Source organism: Trachurus trachurus (genome assembly GCF_905171665.1).
Source record: "Trachurus trachurus genome assembly, chromosome: 22".
NCBI classification, from domain to species: Eukaryota; Metazoa; Chordata; class Actinopteri; order Carangiformes; family Carangidae; genus Trachurus; species Trachurus trachurus.
The window spans coordinates 24,521,629-24,542,601 of NC_139907.1; the positions used below are offsets into that span (position 1 = coordinate 24,521,629).

Here is a 20,973-nt window from a genome sequence, read left to right on the forward strand (position 1 = left end):
TCTTTCTGGAGCTCTAGCAGGCGCAGGTCATTTGGCCAATCAGAAGAGAGAATGAGAACCTCACCTCTGATTGGCTGACTGTTTTTGAGTGGCATGTGGTCGGGCCAATCACAGGCAAGTAACTGAAACCTAAGTTGCATTCATAAAAACTGAAGAAAAAAAACAACTGGTCACGGTGGGCGGAGTTACCTTGTGTGTGACATCACAAAAAGGAGGAAGTGCTATCCGCTCATCTTAAAGAGACAGTTCCTACAAATGGGCGGGGTGTGTTTCTCCGTTTATGACCAGTTTGATGCATGGGGCAGTATATACGTGACCCAGAGACCTCCCCATGCACGAAAAAATAACCAAAATCACATTTTTCATGCCATGGGGCCTTTAAGTCAACCAATACAGACTGGACTTTGTCATTACAGCATGTTGTACTTTCCTCACACTCCCTTCAAGGCATGTTGTGAACAAATGGACAAAATGTCATATAAAGTTTAAGCTAAATAAAACTTCCTGAGGATCTCACAGACCTGGCAATGGCACGTATGCAGCAGCGGGACATGTTGATGAAGGAGGACGATGAGGCTCTGGTCTGTAAAGTGGTCTCGATGCCTCTCAGCAGGTCGTTGGTCTTCAGCAGCAGCAGCATCTGACGGGGCACTCGGTTCAAGAGGTCACTGATCTGGGGCAAGTAAAGAGCTGCGTTGGTCCGTATCTCAACGTCCTGTGAAGGGAAGGGAGACAGACGGTTAGACAATTTATTTCTTTAGTATTTAAATCATTATTCTACAACATGCATGCTCTACACTGTTTCTCACTGGTAAACACCAGACACCTATCCATGGGATAACTGGCTATGTGGCTATGATGCCCTGATTGGTTGTTGTTTTTTTATCAGATGGTGAAACAGGTATTAATGAATACACACATCAAATGGGTTTGATTCATCAAACCAATCATCACACATGCTGGTGAGGATCAGAGATGATGAGGCACCAGGCAACAATTATGTTAAAACACATAAAACATGCTGCACCATCATGACCATAAAGTGTTTATCCACACACTTTTGTATGTGCGTAATAATGTTGCCATGTCTATTTAAAGAACAACTCTTCAATAATCACACAGATTATCTTCTTACACCTCCCTTGGAGCATTGGTTCCCAACCTGGGGTCCGGGCCCCCCTCAGGGGCGTCAGAGATTTCAGGGGGTCCACAGAGTTTTGTCTGTTCTGAGGTTGTGAGGTTATCAAAATTATATTTGTGCATATTGAAATTTTAAAATCTCAATAATACACCCAAGTGGATAATCAAAATTATGTATAAACAAAGACAATAGGAACAAAAACCTACAACCTACCTAATAGGGACATGATGACAATTATGACACAACAAAGGAAAATGGACAGAAAGATAAAATACAAATAAAATGAAATAAAATAAAATAAAACAAAATAAGATAGAACAAGATAGAATAAGGCTGGCTTGTCTTGGACAAAAGCAGGGGGGCTTCAAGGATAAACCACTGCCTTAGAGGTGTCTCCTGAAATCATGCCCCTGCTGCGGCAGGTGAACCAGCCCTCAGTTGTCATGGTGATGAGAGTAAACACACTACACTGAGCAGCATCTAGCATCTTCTATATTGTTAATATAATAACATGTAATCTGCCAAGTGGTGGTATAGTTGAAGAAGCGTCAGCCTCCTTGACGTCAGATCAAGTGTCTTATTTTCTCTCGTAGGACATTCAACACCCACGTGTTGGAGTGAGTGAAGCCAGTAAAGTGAGAGGTGAGAGTGATGTGATTAAAATTCATCACATGCGACTACAGATGCTGTTTGTGGTTGTATGTAAACAACAATGGTGACAATGTGAGAGAATTCCCTCAGTACATTAAGCCAACACTTCAATATCCTGACAGCAGATCTTCTCCCTCACTACTGGGGCTGCACCACCTGTTGTTCACAAGCATATGGAGGTATTATTGTTACTTTATTATTCGCAAATGTGTAACTCAATCTGTGTATGTGTGATGAGTATCTGTAAATGTGTATTGACATTTGTGTGTATGTACATGAATCTGCAAATGTGTTCAGAATCTGTGTGTGTAATCAGATTTGTAAATGTCAAACAAATCCTTGTCTGTTTTCAGATTCGCAAGTGAAGACAAATCTACAAATGCGAACATCTGTACATCTGTAAATGTGTATGTAAATGTGTAAAGGTGTGAACAATTCTGTAAATACGTAGACAGACCTCAGTGTCTGTCATCAGTTACAACCTTGGCGGGAGCTCTCGATTGGCTGTCTTTTTACACACAAATTTTGGTACACTTCTGCTGCGGCAGGATCCGCAAATGCGTACAGCGATCTGTAAAAAGATTTGTGTGTAACTTTCCCTTTGCCCTGAGCTCAGGCTCACAGGCTCAGTCTGCCAGGGTGCAGAGTAGTACCCCGTGTTTGACCCTTCGCTAAGCCCCGTCCCCCTTGGTTACTGTTGCTATGTCCGGCGTCTAGCTTTCTCTCCCAGCCATGCTTCTACAGAAAAAAAATACAGTGTTTTCACCAATATTGGCATCCATTTCAAAGGAAATATGAGCAAATATCTGATAAAACTGTTTGGAGATAGGAGAGAAGCAGACAGAGAAGTCTTCAATACACACAAATGTCAGTACACATTTACAGATCTCATCCCACACACAGTTTGAGATACACATTTGCAAATAATAAAGTAACAATAATACCTCCATACTATGACAAGCAGAACGTTATGCTTTCCACTTGCTCTGGACTGTGTGGATTTACTGGACAGAAATGCCAGAGTGTTGTTGTTTAAACCGGGTCTCCATGAAAAACAAGACCATAATCACAACACGCTTGCTGGTTCTTCACTAATGCCTCCACTTCATCACACTTGTTAGCCAGGGTGTTGACATTTCTCATGTGGGTCGGTGTCATAAAAAGGCTGATGTCTCCATCTCCTAGCCTTTAGCTTAGCCCCAGCTCAGCATTTGTGATATGGCTTCTTCAGCTCAGCTGGCATGGGATGTTTAACCCCTTATCTGATACACTTTAAAGTGAGGAATTCATCCCTTATCTACAAAATTATTTCAATCATCAGACATAAAAACATAAACCAAAGATGTCATTTGACAGAACATACACTTATATACCCCAAATCTGTGAGCTGCGAGGGCTTGCTGCCACTTGTTGTCAGTACATCATTCAAACAGCCGTGGATTATGTATTCCTCCTGCCCGTGTGTACGTGCGTGTATGTATGCATGCGCGTGCATGTGTGTTTGTGACAGCAGCACTGTCAGAGCTGTCAGCCCAGATAAACAGAGAGTTGACAGACACAGAGAGAGACAGACAGCTAGTCAACATCCTGACACAGATAAACTCTATCTCTGTTCTCTGTCTGCCTGTCTTTGTCTCATGCCCACAGGAAGTGATTTGAACTCACGACACTGATGCAGCAAACAGCATCTGATTCAACTATGTTGCATTCTACCCATGCACACACACACAAGATACAGAAACAGTGAACTGCAAGTTCAAGACAGTCCAATGACTTAGACTTAAAAATTGATAGGTAGAATAGAGGCTATGAAAGAAGGTCAGAGTGAGGTCCAGGAGGGCAACTGAACTCCTGTAGAGTCATATTAACATAAAAAAAAAGAGCATTATAGAACCACGGATACAGTCTGGTTCCAGGTTGTGACTCCTACATTCTCATAAAATTGATAAAAAAGTCTCAAAGTGTTAAGAAACTTGGAATTTGTACCTGACAGAGTGAATTGTAATTCTTCAAGGTATAGACATGACCCAATGTCAGATAGTCATTTTATTTAAAGCAGAACTTGGAGAAACCGATTTCCACTCAGACATGAAGGCTTTTTGCAATGTAAGTGGAAGAGTCAATGGGAACAAAGATTACCTTTGAGAAGTGCAGACAACAAAATGTAAACTAGACAAGTTGTAGTCTGGCACTGATAAGAGATTCCTCTGAAATCTCAATTCCTTTACCTTTAACCCATGCATCTCTAATGTAGAGAGCGGAGGTTGCTAATGAAAAGGAACTGACAGTGGTGGGAATAAAAAATGGTGGTGGTTGGAGAGCTGGTCAAGGTGAGATAGATTCTGCTTAGAAATGTTTCTATTTTGTAGACACACTGAAAAGGGGGACTGAATTTGATCTGGAGTTCAGCCTTAGTAATGGTAATATAGTCTGATAAATGCGCCCATGGCATAAGGTGAGGCTGAGGTACATCCTGGACATTAGTGTTTTTAAAAATCATAACCTGCACAGTTTTGTCTTTGAAATTTAAGAAAAGGTTGTTGCCAACAATGAAGGGATTTACATATATTATATAATATGGTACAGATTACCTTTAAAACTGGATAACTAATGAAACTGGTCAGGTCACTAGTTCATCACATAGCTGACATATAGAACAACGTAGAACACACTCATCTTCACACCTGCACCTGCAGAGAACCTGTACTGTATGTAGGCACATGGAGAACATGCCAGTTGACAGAAAGGCTTCAGGCCTGGGGTTTCTGTGAATATGAATTGACAAATACCTAAAATGATAATGGCAATGCAATTTTGAGAGGTAGATCAATAAGACAACTCAGGGCAAGGCTATCTGACAGAAGCATAGACAGACTTTTATCTTTGGTATAGTAAACTCTGAAAGCTGCCTTAAAGAGGAACTATGCAAGTCTGGTCACTTTTCCGCTGTTTTGTGAACTCTCCGCCTGGCCATGTGCATTTTTTTGGCGAAAAAGCAATCCGTGGAGCGGTGGATAACGTTATATAACATATACTATGCTATGAAGTGTATTTGTGTAGGATTAACTGTCAAACGGGTTATGGAGCGTTTGTGTCGCGGTGCGCAGAGACTAGAGCTGGGACACCGGGGCGGCGGCCAGGTACTGTACTGATGGTGCAAGGTTGGTTTTCAGCCATGAGATGCCAGGTGGAAGACAGAGAGCCTCCATTCTCACTCATAACAAGTCACAAGTCTTGGACTATCACAATTACTCCGGAGCTTTTTTAGCATAGCCACAGGAAAATCCTGCTCAGTTCCTCTAAGGTGTTTATCAGATTGTGACAGTAGAGAAGGACATCCTTACATCTGACACATCAACCAATTGAGATATGTCACAACTTATGCCAGTGATCTGGGGACTGGCTCAAATAGCAGCGAGTCTGCATGGTTCCACTGTGTAGCAGATTGGGGGACACCTATTATGGCAATCGTGGTTAGAAACAGCGGATTTGGGACAAGCATAAAGCATTCTACTGAGAGTGTGTGAGATTGTCTCTACATGTTGGCCCTATAGTGACCTGTCCATGGCACTGTTGCATTAACTAGTCACTATCTAGCTTGTTTAAAAGGCAATAGCATTTAACGTTAGTGTCTTTTTCAGAGGACAGATATAAGAAACAGAACACGTCTTAAAGGTGTACAGAAAAGAAAACTGAATTTGAGCCCACTCTGGATCATAAAATTAATGTGATAACTCATCTTTCAGACATTGTAGGCCAAACTTTGTGCAAAATTCTATTTTTGAGTAAATCCGGGATGAAAGTGTGTATTTTTTTTTCCGCATTGGATAGTGCAGGCGCACGGATTATACGTCAGCCTGTACACGATTCACTAGCCACTGATATTGGATCCGTCAACCGTCATTCAAACGTCTGAGACACGCACACACACACGGAGCTCGGGCTCGCCCCAAGCTTTGAATATCCCGCCCGCTCGATAACGACCAATCAAATTCGTTTTCCTCACTCGGGTAAACTCGTGTTGCAGCTCGTGACAACTCGGCGCGACAAACAGGATAAACGGCCATTTCTGTACACCTTTAAGGAAAATGCCATCAGTTCACCATATAAAGTAAAAATGAAGCAATAATGTCTGGGATGGCCTTACAAGATTCTGTCAAACTCATCACGGCCGGTAGGAAATCAGCTTGCACCCATGGTAACCAATCTATGAGCTTTATCACCCAAGTGTAGTGTTTTTTCAGCCTAAGAATGTAATGTATAACTTAGACTTTCAAAATGTTGTAACAATCATATTTCAATTTCAAGATGGCATCAAGTGTGTCTTCAGAACTCGAATGCAGGTAAGAATCCTCAAACGTAGAGAGTGAGATCTCAATATCAGTCAGACACTTCAGCCCGACTCTTTACAAGATGACTGATACAAAATGATAAACTGCTTAAACATACAACTCTAAAAAAGTCCCAAGAGAACCGAATCTGTGGCCATGACACTGTTAGTAAAAATTATAATAAAAGCATGAGATCAAATAAGACATATCAGCACAAAAACGTCTATACCTAACACATATAAACATTGAAAACAATTCTATAGTATTCTCTATAATCATATTTCTCATGCCTGATAAAGATATAGGCTAAACTACAAACACTTTTTGGCAACAGTTGTGATTAAGGAGTTAGAAAAAATGTTAAAGTTTGACAAAGGCCTACATTTGCTATTACTATGATCATAATGTGATGTGTATTTCCATGTTATGACAGTTTGAAATAGGCTTGGTGCTTCAGCCAGTAGTCATGGTGTAGTTGCCCATTTGATGTTATTGTAAACTGCGAAATTCAAATGTGACACAGACACAACTTCCTGTAAGCATAGCATTGCCATTAAACATAATAAGCCAATACAACACAGTTGCACATGACACATTTTGTTGGAAACTGTGTTAATAAATACATCCTCTCTGACTCATTGTCCATAAATTTAATTTAATTTACTTTCCTTTATTTGTTTAAGAGGGACAGTGTACATTAATGAACATTTTAAAAGAATAAAATGTAAATGCACCCAATTATAGCCAATAGGCTCATTTCCGTTGGCAGTCCCCCTGCCTGATGGAGCATGGCAATGAAATAACTACAAATCCATCCAGATGCCCCAACACAGTTATGTACAACTTGTGTTGTGGTGGTGCATAAGTTGTACATAATACACTTTGCATTTCTATTTGTAATATACACCTGTTAACTATTTTCATTAGTGTTTTTAAAAATCATAACCTTTAGTCAATACGCTAAAAGCATCAGTCAGTGTTGTGTAGTTTTGGCTTAGAGAAATTTAAGAAAAGGTTGTTGCCGACTAGGATAGGATTTACATTATATTATATTTTATGGTACAGATTACCTTTAAAACATGATAACTAATGAAACTGGTTTGGCTACATTACTTCATCTGAGTAATGAAACTTAGATTTATTACAGTACCATTAATGTAGTCTGTCCTGTCGGGACTTTAACAACACACAACTCAACAACGCTAACAGAAACATGATGCTGACTAGAGCTCAGATTCTACTGGTAAATCTGCTGATTTTTGCTGCTTTTCCTGCTGTAGCTCCTCAGTGACCTGTCACCTGTCCAGCTGCTGTTTAGCCACAAACACCTTGGTTATGCAGCACTCAGGACGACAGAGTCGGCGCAAATCTGAAATAAGTTTTTAAAACAACACACTCACTGATCAAAGCTTCTCACATGGAGGATTGGACACTTTTACAGGAGTCTGACTTGGGTGAGATGCCACAGATCTGTTTAAGCAGTTTAATCTTCCTCCTGTGTGACGTCGCTCTTTGTAGTTGAGTGTGTAAAGCCCAAAAGGGTTAACTCGACTGACAGTGGAACAGGAGTCAATCAGCTTTTATTAGCAGATTTACCCCAACCAAGAGATACAAAGTAACAGAAATAATGTTAGAGTGGACTTGTGCCAAAATTCAATCACTATCTTTTTCTTATACATATAATTTTATGAGGTTACAAGTTCAAATTACATTTAGTTTTTTTTTTTTTTCAATTTGCAATCTCATTATGTAATCCCGTTACATGTAACTTATTTCCCCCCCAGCACTCTCAGTCCCCTCCTAGTCCACATAACAGAGGTCTGGGTGTTCTGAAGTGCTCTGCTGAGTCCTGCTTGGGGAATAACAATTAGTAGCAATTATAGGAGGTTGGTTAGCAGGCCTCACAGCTGTCAGCAGGACACAGAGAAGGCGACAGTGCTCTCATTTGCATCTGAAAGCTTCAATAAGGGCATATTGTATTGCGAGTGGTGCGATAATAGGCCGTGCAAAAGGCAAAGCGAATGCAGTTGGGGGGAGGTGGAATCTGTGATTTTTCTTTTCTCCTCGGTGTAGCAGGGAGCTGGCAGAATGGTTTCATTCAGCAGCCAGCAGATATTAGGGAAACTGTGGGCAGAGGCAGAATGTCAGAATCTACTGGAAGATCTGATATTACCATTTTTATTCTGCACAGTCCAAGAATGCAACTGTACTTGGGCACAGTGAACGAATCGCACTAAACAAATGCACACATGGACTAATTGGGCGTCAGTTTTTAGGTTTTTTCCTCGGACAATCCGACGATCGAGCCTGCTTTACAGAGAGATGGCAGTAGGCGGAGCTTGAACTCTTCTCTCAGGCTGTATTTTTCCATTCATACACTAAAGCCTGGTTTATACTTCAACACGGAGCCGGTGCAAATGGAAAATGCCTCTATTGTGAACATTTAGACTTGTGAAGCGCTGTATCTGCATCACTCAGCCGTTACAATGCAAGATGGTAGCTGGTGGCGGGTCTCTCTGCTACGGTGTGTGGGTACTATATGCAACGGAGACTGAAACTGAGCATCATGTTAGAGTTGGAGATAACAAATGCTGCACAAGAGTTACCTTTACTGGAATGACTGCAGTTTTTCTAAATCTATATCTGTAGGAAATTTGCTGTTTGCTTTTTAAATTATTTAAATTATTTGTTTTTATTCCATGCTTTTATTTCATGGATTGCAGCACTTTCTGTTGATTCTAATTTGTTTCTTGTTTTATATCTCTTCTTTTATGTTTTATGTCTTGTTTTGATTGTTCGAATTGTGTTAGTTGTTTCGACTCTCAACTGTGAAACTTGTTTACCCTTGGGTATCAACCTGAACCTGAACCTGAACCTGTGCAGAAAAGAGACAATATGTCTTTATGATTACTAAACTGACCAAATCATGAATCAAAAATCCATATTGGTTTATTTGGACATGTTATTGTTCCACCTGGATTATGTATCTAGTAATAACATGACTGTGCAATAACTGTCACTCCTGTCTGGAGCTGGACTTGGATATAGAACGACATTGAAACAGACAGTATGTCCTTGCTCAAACACCAGGAAACCAACTGCACTGGCATGGTGAAAGGTGATGAGCAGTGCCTGGTGTTTACTATAGATAGCGTTTGTAATTATTGAGTTTACTTTGTTTCTCTTCGGAGCAGGAAGTCTTCTTCCTCCAGCTCCTACAGTCTATTAGCAGCTGACATGCGTCTTTTAGACAGAGTGATGCTGAGAGGAACTCAGTAGCTTCTTGGTCACCTCCCTGACCAAAGGCCTGAATGGTCCACATCTAGGAAGAGTCCTGGTGGTTCCAAACATCTTCCATTTCACATGCATTGATGCCACTGTGCTCTTGGGAACACTCACAACTTGTTTTAAGCTCCTGCATCGCCTCAACTGTCTGGTTTTCACCTGCACTACTGCATATTCAGCATAGGGACATTTCCATAGCAATATTTGTCATATTGGATAGATGACCAAAAGTATAATGTATTGCATTTTTAGCTATTTTTGTACTGAATTCAGTTTTGGTTCGCTTTCACTGTTCATTGTTGTTCTATTTTGGATTCAGTTTTATTCTGGACTCTCCATCCACCTTTAAATGTTTTTTTTGTGTTACCTTACAGCAATACAGTAAAGTTTCATTTTGCTGCCTGAACATTGTTTGTCCCCTGTTTGCATACGAATCCTGGTTAAAAACCTTAAATTGCAACAGACTATTAAAGTGGGTGATGTTTATGCATAATGATGTCATTTTGGCACGTGTCTCAGGTCTTTAGTTATTTTTGCAAAACAAGAACTGCTTAAGCCTATAGCATTAGCTGGATTTATCTGTTTGCATCTGTCACAAAACTCAGTTATATGTTTTTCTGTTCATTTTGTCTGCCAAAAAAGTGAAAGTAATGTGGTCTATTAAAATTATATATCAGAACGGTTCAAGACTGAGCTGTGATTTCAGCTCTCTTTACTGTGACACATCAGAAGCGACACAGTATCCAGACAAAAATAAGAGTCTGAGGATACCACCTGCAAGAATAAGTCTTGCAGGTGAAAAGTCAATTAAAAATAGGGGGAAAAAAAGAAAAATCAGGATTTAATATTCTGGGCCATATGCAGAACTGGACAAAAAAAATCACTAGGCTTGTTAAACCACTACCTTAATTTAAAAAATATTCCTGCATGATAATGAAACACAGAAAAAAAAGCAACAGCTCTAAAAGCACTCAACATTTGCTGCATGTGATTGCATTAACACTAATGGAATACATCAGTTGTTTGAAACAGGACTTAAAAATGATCCATGCATGAGAGAGTGGCTGGAGGACAAAGAGAAGAGAGGGAGCAGGAGAGGGCAGAAGAGAGGGGATGTCAGAAGGGATAAGAAAGACAAAGCAGAGCAGATGAGCGGTTGTGGCAACAGTAATGTCTCCAAATGGCCTCATAAATGCAGAGTGCTACACAATCAACAAGTGTGTTCAAGTGGAGGGCACTAGAGTGGCGTCTACCTAATGTGTGTGTGTGTGAGAGAGAGAGAGGGAGAGAGACAGGGCATATAAATGACAGACAGTTAGCCTACATTGGCCTACTGCTTTCATGTCAGCTAAAGTGGGAGACAGAGAGGGAGAAGAAAACACTCTCACACATTCTCACACCAGAATTCTGATGAATCTATAAAAATGCACATTCCCTCAATAATATGTAATAATCCAGCTTCTTTACAAAGACGTGATCAATAGTTTTGTCCTCTGAGGCCATTTTCTAATGCCGTTAATCCCAATATAGATTGATTTTAACCACAATGGGGTGTGTTTATTTCACTCAAGGCAACACTGTTTAGTAAATCTACAGACACTTACCACACAGGGAGAATAATCATTGGACTAAATGCCAGTGGTAACATAAAACAAAGCTCATTGTAACATGAGCAGAAATCACCTCAGACGTCAAGAGAATTACTCACTAAGATCCACAAGTTACAAATATGGTATGATGATGTGAATACTGTAGCAGGGTACAGTTTGTCAAGCCTCTTTCCAGTTGGTCAAAAACATGCTATCACAGCTTTTGTTGAAGATGGAGAAGTGAACAATCAGCATTCACAGCCAGGCCAAACCACTTAATAATAAGACGTAGGTATGCATCTACTCTGACTCAGATCAACAGGGATGTGAACACAACATCCTGTGACGTCTCTCTTTCTCCACTTCATGTGTGTGTGTGTGTGTGTGCTCTGTAAGGACATGTTGTCATTGCTCTTTGCAGTGAAAAAGGGGTCAATCAGCTTTTATTAGCAGGTTTATGCCACAGACTGTATTAAAGTTTATGCAAACTCAAAAAAGAAAACCATCTTATACCTGATCATTTTGGTGGGTTAAGGATTTAAGATACAGAATGACTCAGCATCCACTGTTATTTACTCACTGACATTCAGATCAAATGAACAGAATTGTTTGTCAATGTGTGACTAATAAATAAAACAGTTTTCTCATTGGAGGCGTCCGGGTTAAGCTTTCGTTAGGTTTAGGCACAAACTTGTTCAGCTTTTGTTTAAGACACAACATCCTAGAGAGACTAGAAAAAAAGAGAAAAGGCCAAGGCGCTCATCTTGTATCAAAAATTTAAAATGCCTTTATTGTGTTAAGGGCCAATCATTGTTAAAACAGGACGCTTTGACGCATTTTGACTGAGAGCCTTCGTCAGGAAGTGACAGAGACTGTTTAAGTTCATTTTGGTGGTTTTTCAGGTGAGAGAGTGAACCCTCAAATATGTCCTTAGTTTATCGAAATGCTACCGGGTTGAACATTTTCTGGGGCAGTTTTCCTACCAGACCTGTTGAGTCATATCAGCAGCTCACTGTCCAGCTTCCAGGATGACCGGCCGATCAGTGTGCACCTTAGTGTCAGATACAGCCCCCCTCTAATTACTAAGAAAGGAGGCTCCCAAATCCCAAAGCGGCCAGTCAGCCTCCGCTCCAGGGCGCTGTGCTTCGGTTCCGCGGGCAGTGCATCTGGGCCATCACACTGCTGACTTGTGTCATCAGAACAGACATGTCCTGTGATGTTTACTCTGTAGGTACAAGTGAGTTGAGTGGAATCTGAGCCAAGCTGAGCTGCTGATATCATTGGTGTACCAGCTGTAAATAGTTCTTTGGATAGTACGTATTGTATATGTTGTTTAGTGCTGCTTTTACATTTTTAAAACGGCCTCAGATTACAACCAAAACGTGACACTATTATCGGTACCTTTTCAGTGGTATTTCTGTCCCCAGATATATACGTTTCAGTTTCAGAAGAACTTACTCATGTACTGGCCCCTGCCCAACAGCGCCTTGCACCGCCCATGATGATAGAGGGGGCGGCACACTGTAGCAGACTGTTGCGCAGCGCTTTTGCCAGCTTCAAAACGTTGCATAAGGGAGGTATATAAATAAACACCCTCTTGAGCACAGATGGCATTGTGGAACCCCTGTGGGTAACGGGGTACTCACACACACAAACACTCTCTGCTGGTGGATTCCACTGTCTTTTCTTGTAGCAAAACTTAACAACTCCCATAAGTCACGTTAGCGTTTGTGTTATATTTAGTATCATTATGTGGGCCTCTTTGGGTCAGGAAAACTAACCTGTTACATTACATGGTCAAAAATATGAGAGCATCCCAAACTCATTCATAAGCTGCACCCTGGCAGCCACACTATAGACAGTGCTGAGAAGAGGCCTCCTCTCTGAAGCTTCCACCAGCCAAGCGTACTCCCTGTTAGAGCCTGGTTCACATGAATGACATGAAATAATTTAATCACGTAAACTCATGGAAACTTTCCAACTGTCCAACGGAGCCAAATTACATTTTTATTCACTATTTTGCAATGGTTCCTTAACCATAGATTGTGTCTGCATCAGTGTGCTTCACTTAAAAGTTGTGATTGGTTTATTGGATGCTGTGCTAAAACCTCCTCATAAGCACAACTTAGAGGCTACAGTCCTCGCTGCAGTCGGGCCCCGGTTCGAATCCCGCATCGGGAGACCCTTTACTCCATGTCATCCCCCCTCTCTCTGCCTTCCCATTTCCTGTCTCTCTATACTATAGGCTACTAACCAATAAAGGCAAAAATGCCCAAAAGAAACAAAAGAAAAAAAAAGAAACAGCCCCTAACAAAAAAGAATTGTGAATTGTGAACAGCTACAAATTAATTGATTGATGAATTCATCATTCAAACAACTGCACATGTTTTTATAATGTTAAAGTGAAACTTAATGGAGCCTGAAGTAACTAATTGTTTCATGAAATTAACTTGCATGTACATGTATGAATTTATTGACAACTATGGTTTTAGTTTTAGTAAGAGGAAGAATATTTTCTCACACTCCACTGGGGCTCTGTAACTGCACACGCCAACTTGTGCACGCGCTTTAAACAACACTTATTGTGCTGATTGTTGTGCTGCTGACAGACGATGTGTTTGAGTGTTTGTGTGGGATCGTACCTCAGAGTGTGTGACAGGCACAGAACTAATGCCAGCATTGACTGCAGTCCAGGAGCGAGCGGTAAGTACGCAGGCGAACAGCGGGTACAGATCCCCAGCTCCCAGTCTGCGGCTGTAATGCTCCACCTTGGATATGTCTCCTTTTATCAGTCCCTGCCACAGACGACAGTAGTCCAGCCTGAAGTCTGGCTGCAGCCTCTGGAGGGGAGAGGATGATATGTGATGATGATGATGATATAGTGATAATAATAACGATAACTTACAGTACTGTACAGTAAATTACAAACATCTATACTTTTGCACTTTTCTATTGTAACCCATCTGTAGTTTTAATTATTCCTCCATGCCATGAAACAAAATCCTGATGAAGACACATTATGTTCTCTTTTGTTGACATTGATCATCTGTCCTTTCTGAAGACATTTATAGATAGCCGATAGCTGTGATGTTTTGGGTGCAGTGGGCGTGGGTGTCTTTCTGTGCAGAGTTTGCATGTTCTCCCTGTGCCTGTATGGGTTCTCTCCAGGTTCTATGGCTTATTCCCACAGTCCAAACACATACACATGAGGTTAACTGATGGCTCTAAATTGCCCATAGCCTAGGTGTACATGTGAATGTGTGTGTATGTCAGCTCTGTGATAAGACAGCACGAGTTTTAACCAGAACAAAGCGATCAGATCACATCACCCCAGTTCTTAAGACCTTACATTGGCTCCCAGTCAGCTACAGAATATATTTCAAAGTTCTGCTACTGGTTTACAAATCGCTGAATAGTTTACTAGGTCCAGAATACATGAAAGACGTGTTAGTAGAGTATTAACCCAGTAGAGCTCTGAGATCTAGTGACTCAGGTCAGATATTGGAGCACAGAGTTCAGACCAGACATGGTGAAGCAGCATTTAGCTGTTATGCTGCACACAACTGGAACAAACTACCAGCAGAACTGAAATCAGCCCCAACTGTAAGCACTTTTAAATCCAGGTTAAAAACATTTCTCTTTTCACGTGCTTATAGCTGAGCTCTTCTTAAGAACTTTAAATTGTATCTATTTTCTTTTATTTTACTTTTATTTGCTCTTGCTTTTAACTCTGTTTTTATTCTGTTTTATGCTTCTCTTTTTTTTAATTTTTTTTTATGTTTCGTCTTTATGTAAAGCACATTGAGTTGCCTTGGTATGAAATGCGCTATATAAATAAGGATGCCTTGCGTTGCCTTGCCTGGCCTTGTCCAGGATGTGTAACCCGAACCTTTTACCTAATTTGCCTGTCTTTACCATTTCAGATATTCCTATTGTTTTGCTGTGAGTCATAAATCCGAAGCATACAGTGTGTTTCTGCACCATCATCAACCGTGCCCTCTATGTTTATCTCATCATAGACATTCAGATCTCCCCAAACAGTAAAACAATTAGCATTACATGTTTTTTTGTTGTTGTTTTCTTTTGTTTTAAACACATGTAACCACTTCAGACACACACACACAATGTGTTGCACCCTGTTGGTAATGATACTGGAAATGACTGCGTGTGTAGGTGTGGATTTGAAGAGTGGATTAATATTCTACTCCAAAATGACAGCTGAAATTTGAAGTCATTAGAGAAAAATTGGTGCCATTATGGTTGAAGGGAAGCCTGTCTCTCTCTCTCGCTTTACGTGTGCGTGTGTGTGTGTGTGTGTGTGTGTGTGTGTGTGTGTGTGTGTGTGTGTGTGTGTGTGTATATGTGTGTGTGTGTGTGTGTGTGTGTGTGTGTGTGTGTGTGTGTGTGTGTGTGTGTGTGTGTGTGTGTGTGTGTGTGTGTGTGTGTGTGTGTGTGTCAAAGATGAAGGAGTTGCATTTTTTATCTCTAAATTCTCTTCATGAATACAGGAACAGGAAATAAATGAACCCATGTCAGGCGTGTGAGTTGTTGTAAGAGCAAGTGTGTTAACAAGCTGCGTGTGTGTGTGTGTGTGTGTGTGTGTGTACACACACAACAGCAACGTGCGTATAGTGTATGTGCCTTTATAATTAAGGCTGTGGCGAACCAATCCAAACACAGCGCACAGCACTCTGCCAGAGAACGATGTTAAATGAGCTGTTTATCAAAAAGCTTTTATCCTGCTGCAGCTCTAATAAAAGTGTGTGTGTGTCTGTGAACGTGTGCGGTGTCCATGTGTTTTTTTTTTAAGTGCATGTTGACTGTTTGTTTGCTGCTCTGCCTATATACTCAAGGCCTCAGTCAGCAGCATGAAAAATGGAGGACAATATTAGAAGCAGTGGTGCTGTCTTCGCGTCCAAGCAGCCGGGAGATTTCCCACCTGATAGAGGCCGTGATCGAGCAGGACGATCTTCGTCTTCTTGCTCTGGGGACACTTTCGGACCAACACGTTGCCCGGGTGTGGGTCACAGTGAACGAAGCCGTGGACGAAGATCATCTCACTGTAGATCTTCCCCAGGTTCTCTGAGACCTGTTGAGAACACGGAGAAGTTACAGTCAAATAGGGCTGAGCAATTAATCGTATTTCCATCGTATAAGGTTAGCCTAAAATACAATGAATCAGGAGAGGAGGAAGGGAAAGGTTAATTTAACAATGTATTTAATTGATTGGTTATTCATGTGCAATGTGTTCAATAAAAGTATGCTAAAAAAAAATTCTAATATTCTATTCAGTGTTTGAGGGTACCTAGCATAAAGACTCAGGAACTGTATGGTTAATATGCACACTTATATATATTTAAAATAATTAAAATAAATACTAAAATAATATAATAAGAAGAAGAAATGTACAAATTAAATAAACTGAATGCAGAGGACAATTAAAGGTAGGGTTGAGGATCTTATTCTGTGGCATTTTTTTTTACTGAATAGCTTGAAATCCTATCAAGACCCCGATTGCAACCAAGTCATTTAATGCTTTTTCACAAAAATGAAAAAAGTCAGTTGCCTGTGGGATGGACAAGCCTGGAAAAACACAATTTTTATTTAAATTAAATATAAATATAATAGATTCTTCACTTGAACCTAAACAGTGTGTATTTCCCTTCATTTGTCATGGCTTGAAAGCAGAGTGATAACACCATGCTATCTGACTGTTGTCCTGGGAAAACAGCCTCAACTTACTGGTGACGACTTCTTCAGTCTTAATAAATCAAATTATATCAGTGGCTTGTGCTGGTGTCCTCTTGTGTCTCCCTGCTCACGTGACTCACTAGATCACATTTCATCATCTCACTGATGCCCTTAAACAATACGAGGACACACATCATATTTGACAGGATAATAAAAAGTCATCTGGATCTTGGTATACTGTATAGGCCTATGGCAACTTCCTCACCATGTTGGTTTAAATTTGCAGCTCAGCATGAGAAATATTTCAACCAGCTTCAATAACTGAAAAGACTAGTTTTACTTAATTAGACTGATGAATAAAGTCTGGTGAGTGTATACTGTACCGGTCTTCTCCCACTGATACGAGGGAGAAAGTATCGTGCTGTTCTGTTGTGTCCATGTCAAGAGGTCGAGGTAAGAGGAAAGTCTGTTTGGGCAATAATCCATCATGTGATTACACACACGGACACTTGGTCCAGCATGCACCACTGCCACCTAATAATTCTATCCATCTTGTCAGTGTGCGTGTGGGTGTACATGTGTGTTCTTGTTCGTGGTGGGGACTTTAAATCTGAATGCACACAAAGCTGTAAGGAGTCACTGCGGGTTTTTGAGAGATACAACTTGCTCTTAGGGTTAAAATAAGGTTTTAGATTAGGGGAAGGGTCGTTTATGTGACTGAGCCGCATCCCCGCAAGGATAGTGGAGCAAATCTGGTTTTATGTGTGTATAATGTGAGTGTATGTATGTATGTAGGGTATGTGGTGGTATGGACCTCTTTTAGATCTCCTGGATCTTCTGGATCTACATTTCAGCAGCTTTTACTTCACTTCACAACATCAACTTCCAGTCTGCTCTGGTCACATGTCACTCACCTAACCAGTAACATGCAGGGAAGACCTGAGCTCAGGTAAATGCAAGAACTACACCAGCTGATCCAGAGGTTACTCTAAAGATCCTGTAATTCATGTGTAGCTATACATTTTACTGTGTGAATATGTGATGATAAATGTACCAACATTAATAAAACTGTATAACATAAATATATAAATTAATTACCTGCTAACTTAAATATAGAAACCAACATATTTCTGGTAAATTAACTTTTAATCAGATCTCAATCAAAACCTTAAAGGGATAGTTCAACATTTTGGCAGATTCGCCCTTGCCATTATCCCTATAGTCTTAGGAGTAGGTTTATTACCTTTAATTGTCGGTGCAAGATATTTTTAGAACAGCGGAGCAGAGAAGTGAGCTGCTCAGAGCTACACTACGGAGGCTAATGGAATTTCTTGGTTTCCCTCATCAAACTCATCAAATACACAATCCAACGACTCCAAAACGCTCTGGTGGACAAGTTGTGACCTGCACATTCACCACGCTATGAAATATTCATGTAACGTTACGAGACAGAGTTGTTTTCGAGGTAAATGCATAGCAGGAACTACATTCCAGACACGGCTGCTGGGCGGAGTGATTTCAAAAGTAAAAGTAGTTCAGAGTAATTGCTTTGTGTGTTGTAATGTTACATAATTATAATATACATGATTATTTCATAGCATGGTGAATGTGCAGGTCACAACTTGTCACTGAGAGCGTTTTTGGAGTTGTTGGATTGTGTATTTTGATGAGGGGCAGTGGACTATACTATGTACCTGAGCAGCTTTGCCCAGCGAATCTCAAAACCGCATGCACCAACAATTAAAAGGTAATAAATTACTTACCTCTATGACTACAGGGATTATGGCAATGGGTGCATTTGCCAAAATGTTGAACTATCCCTTTGACTTCACATGTGTGTGAATCATGTAACATCCAAAGACTGCAACAAAAAATACAATTTGTTCTACACTATGCTGGGGTTTTGCTAAAAGTTGTGAAGTTGTGATCCATGAGTGCGTTTTAAATGCTGTGTAGCATGTCTTCCACACTTTTCTGTCTTGTAGCTGTTAATCAGGCTGCTTAGTGTGCGACTTGTCAATAGTTAGAGAAAAAAATAACATTAGTGTGAATGCCTTTCAGCATTCACACTAGAAAATAGTGTGAAAGGTTTGGGTGGTGTGTTGTGTTGTGTTGAGGGGAGCTGTTCTGGGGGCACGGCTGCTTTGTTGTGACAAAGGCCTAACAGCTGGTTCAGAACCTCAGTGTCTGCTACACACAGGCAATACCTCATTGACATTGATGCTGTGTGTCTTCATGTAGTCTCTGTCGTTGACTTGCCCCCCCTCAGCAAACTCCATGGTCAGGATCCTCTTTGTGGACAGATCCCAGTGGATTGCGGGAATCTGTGGAGAGAAAGGGTCAGACGAGAAGAAGGAAGAGTAACATTTAATTTCATTTATTTTTTTTCTTTATTGGATCACAGTAGTTGCTACTGTTTTATATTCTACATTTAATTTGTCTGTACAGATGTTGTCAGGTTTGCATTATCTTGTAGCTGGTTGTACTTTGGATTTGCTTTAGTGCTGGTTAAACAACAGGACTAATTAAGGTCTCTCCCCTTTTTAATAGTAAAAAAAAAGTAATGAACAAAAACAACTTGGTGGCCATTTTACTAAAGGGCAATTTATAGGCCTAAATTTAAATTAATTTAGAAGGTCATTTGAAAGAATATGAAGCTGATTAAATGGAATATGAGTGAGTATAGAGGTTTTTTTTTTTTTTTTTTTTTTTTTTTTACAATACACACATTCACACAACTATCTTGCCTGTGGATAGGAGGAGCTTATTAGGAGTTTATTTTATATCATCTCCATTTAGCACAGCATAGTTCTTTCTATCCATCCCCTTTCTGCAGTCACAGCAGGTCACGCAAAGTAACCCAGACATCTCCTTCCTTTGGAACATTGTCCGGCTTCTCCTGAAGGTTCATGAGGCGCTCTGAGGCCAAATAAAATACATCATCTCTCCAGAATATTCTGGGTCTACCCTGAAGGTCCCCAACAGTTGGATGTGCTTTGGGAGATCTCCAACAGCAGGATCCCAGGGGAGGAGCCTAAACAAATGCACCAAGCTGGATGTCAGAGCTCTACATTTTTATGTGTACCTTGAGAAAGGGGTAGTGGGCCAGCATTTTGGCAACCTTCTCTGCATTGTGTCCCTCATTGAGGAAGTCCAGCTCCAGCGGCATGTTCTTCTTGGCCTCCTCCACCAACCACATGAAGGCAAAGTCTGGGAAGAGCCAATGGACTGTCCTCAGCAGCACCTTCAAATGACAAAATAAAAACAGCAAAATATCAGCCTCACTGTCCAGAGAAATAAAACAGGCATGCACAGGGTTAGATAGACCTAACAGGCACTTCATTACTAACAGCACACTAACAGAGGGTAGAGCCTCACTTTGATGTCAAACAGCCCCAGGTCCTCATGACACTGATTCCACCAGTCGTTGCAAACAGTTGTCAACATGTTGCAGAGTCTCCAGCCCAGTGGAGTTCATATTGTCATACTGATAAAACCATTTGTGGCATAGATAGAGCATTATTCTGCTGGAAGTAGCCATTAGAGAACGACCACCATTGGCCGCTGTGGCATTCACACCACGATTGATTGGTTTTAAGAAGAAAACATTCTCCACACCATCACACCACAACTGTGAACACAACACAGGTTAGGGTCCATGGATTCAGAGTCTGACCCAAACATCTGCTGCCTCAGCATAAATCCAGTTCCACAGGAAGAGTTTTAGCTTACTGCAGTTCTTTAATGTTGCACCCCTATCCAAATGATGTGGCACAACATCCACAATCCACGGATCCGACTGCTGAAGCTTCATATCAATTTCATATAAACTCCAGAATATGTTCTTGTTCAAATAAGCCCATTGCTTATACTGAAGAATGGTGAGCATGAAAAAAAGAGTTTTGTTGTAAATATGATGTGAATGTATGATGTGTGTAAGAGAAAAGATCCGACAGTGCTAAATTAAATAAATCTACCAATTTAAGCTATTTCCCTAACAAGGGACGTAGAGTTTATGTCAGGAACACACAAATGAGGCAGGGAATCACGCTTGTGTGTTCACACTGGCTGCCACTCTGCTGTTTCACTACTCTATCACCCTACATCAAGATTGCAGATAACTCCAATGTTGGATTTCTTTTAATTATAAAATAATAATTGATGTATTTGTCTCTAAATTGCCACTGTCTTCTTATTCATCTGCTAAAACTGGTTCAAATATATTAAATTTTTTCATGTCTGTGTCCTATTCTACGGAAGCGCATTGCATTCACTTGATAAAATA

The 20,973-nt window shown here is 40.6% G+C and overlaps 1 protein-coding gene across 1 annotated transcript in view; it reads right to left on the reverse strand.

Annotated features, from left to right (window-relative positions):
* adck1 (aarF domain containing kinase 1) overlaps positions 1-20,973 on the reverse strand; it is a gene marked incomplete at both ends in the record, with an annotated part of 73,546 nt that overhangs the window by 7,167 nt on the left and 45,406 nt on the right. Inside the window, 5 exons of the mRNA XM_083998031.1 lie at positions 522-715; positions 13,640-13,837; positions 15,937-16,086; positions 18,896-19,012; positions 19,774-19,932. Coding sequence (XP_083854157.1) covers positions 522-715; positions 13,640-13,837; positions 15,937-16,086; positions 18,896-19,012; positions 19,774-19,932 — 818 coding nt within the window. The remainder of the gene's footprint in view (positions 1-521; positions 716-13,639; positions 13,838-15,936; positions 16,087-18,895; positions 19,013-19,773; positions 19,933-20,973) is intronic.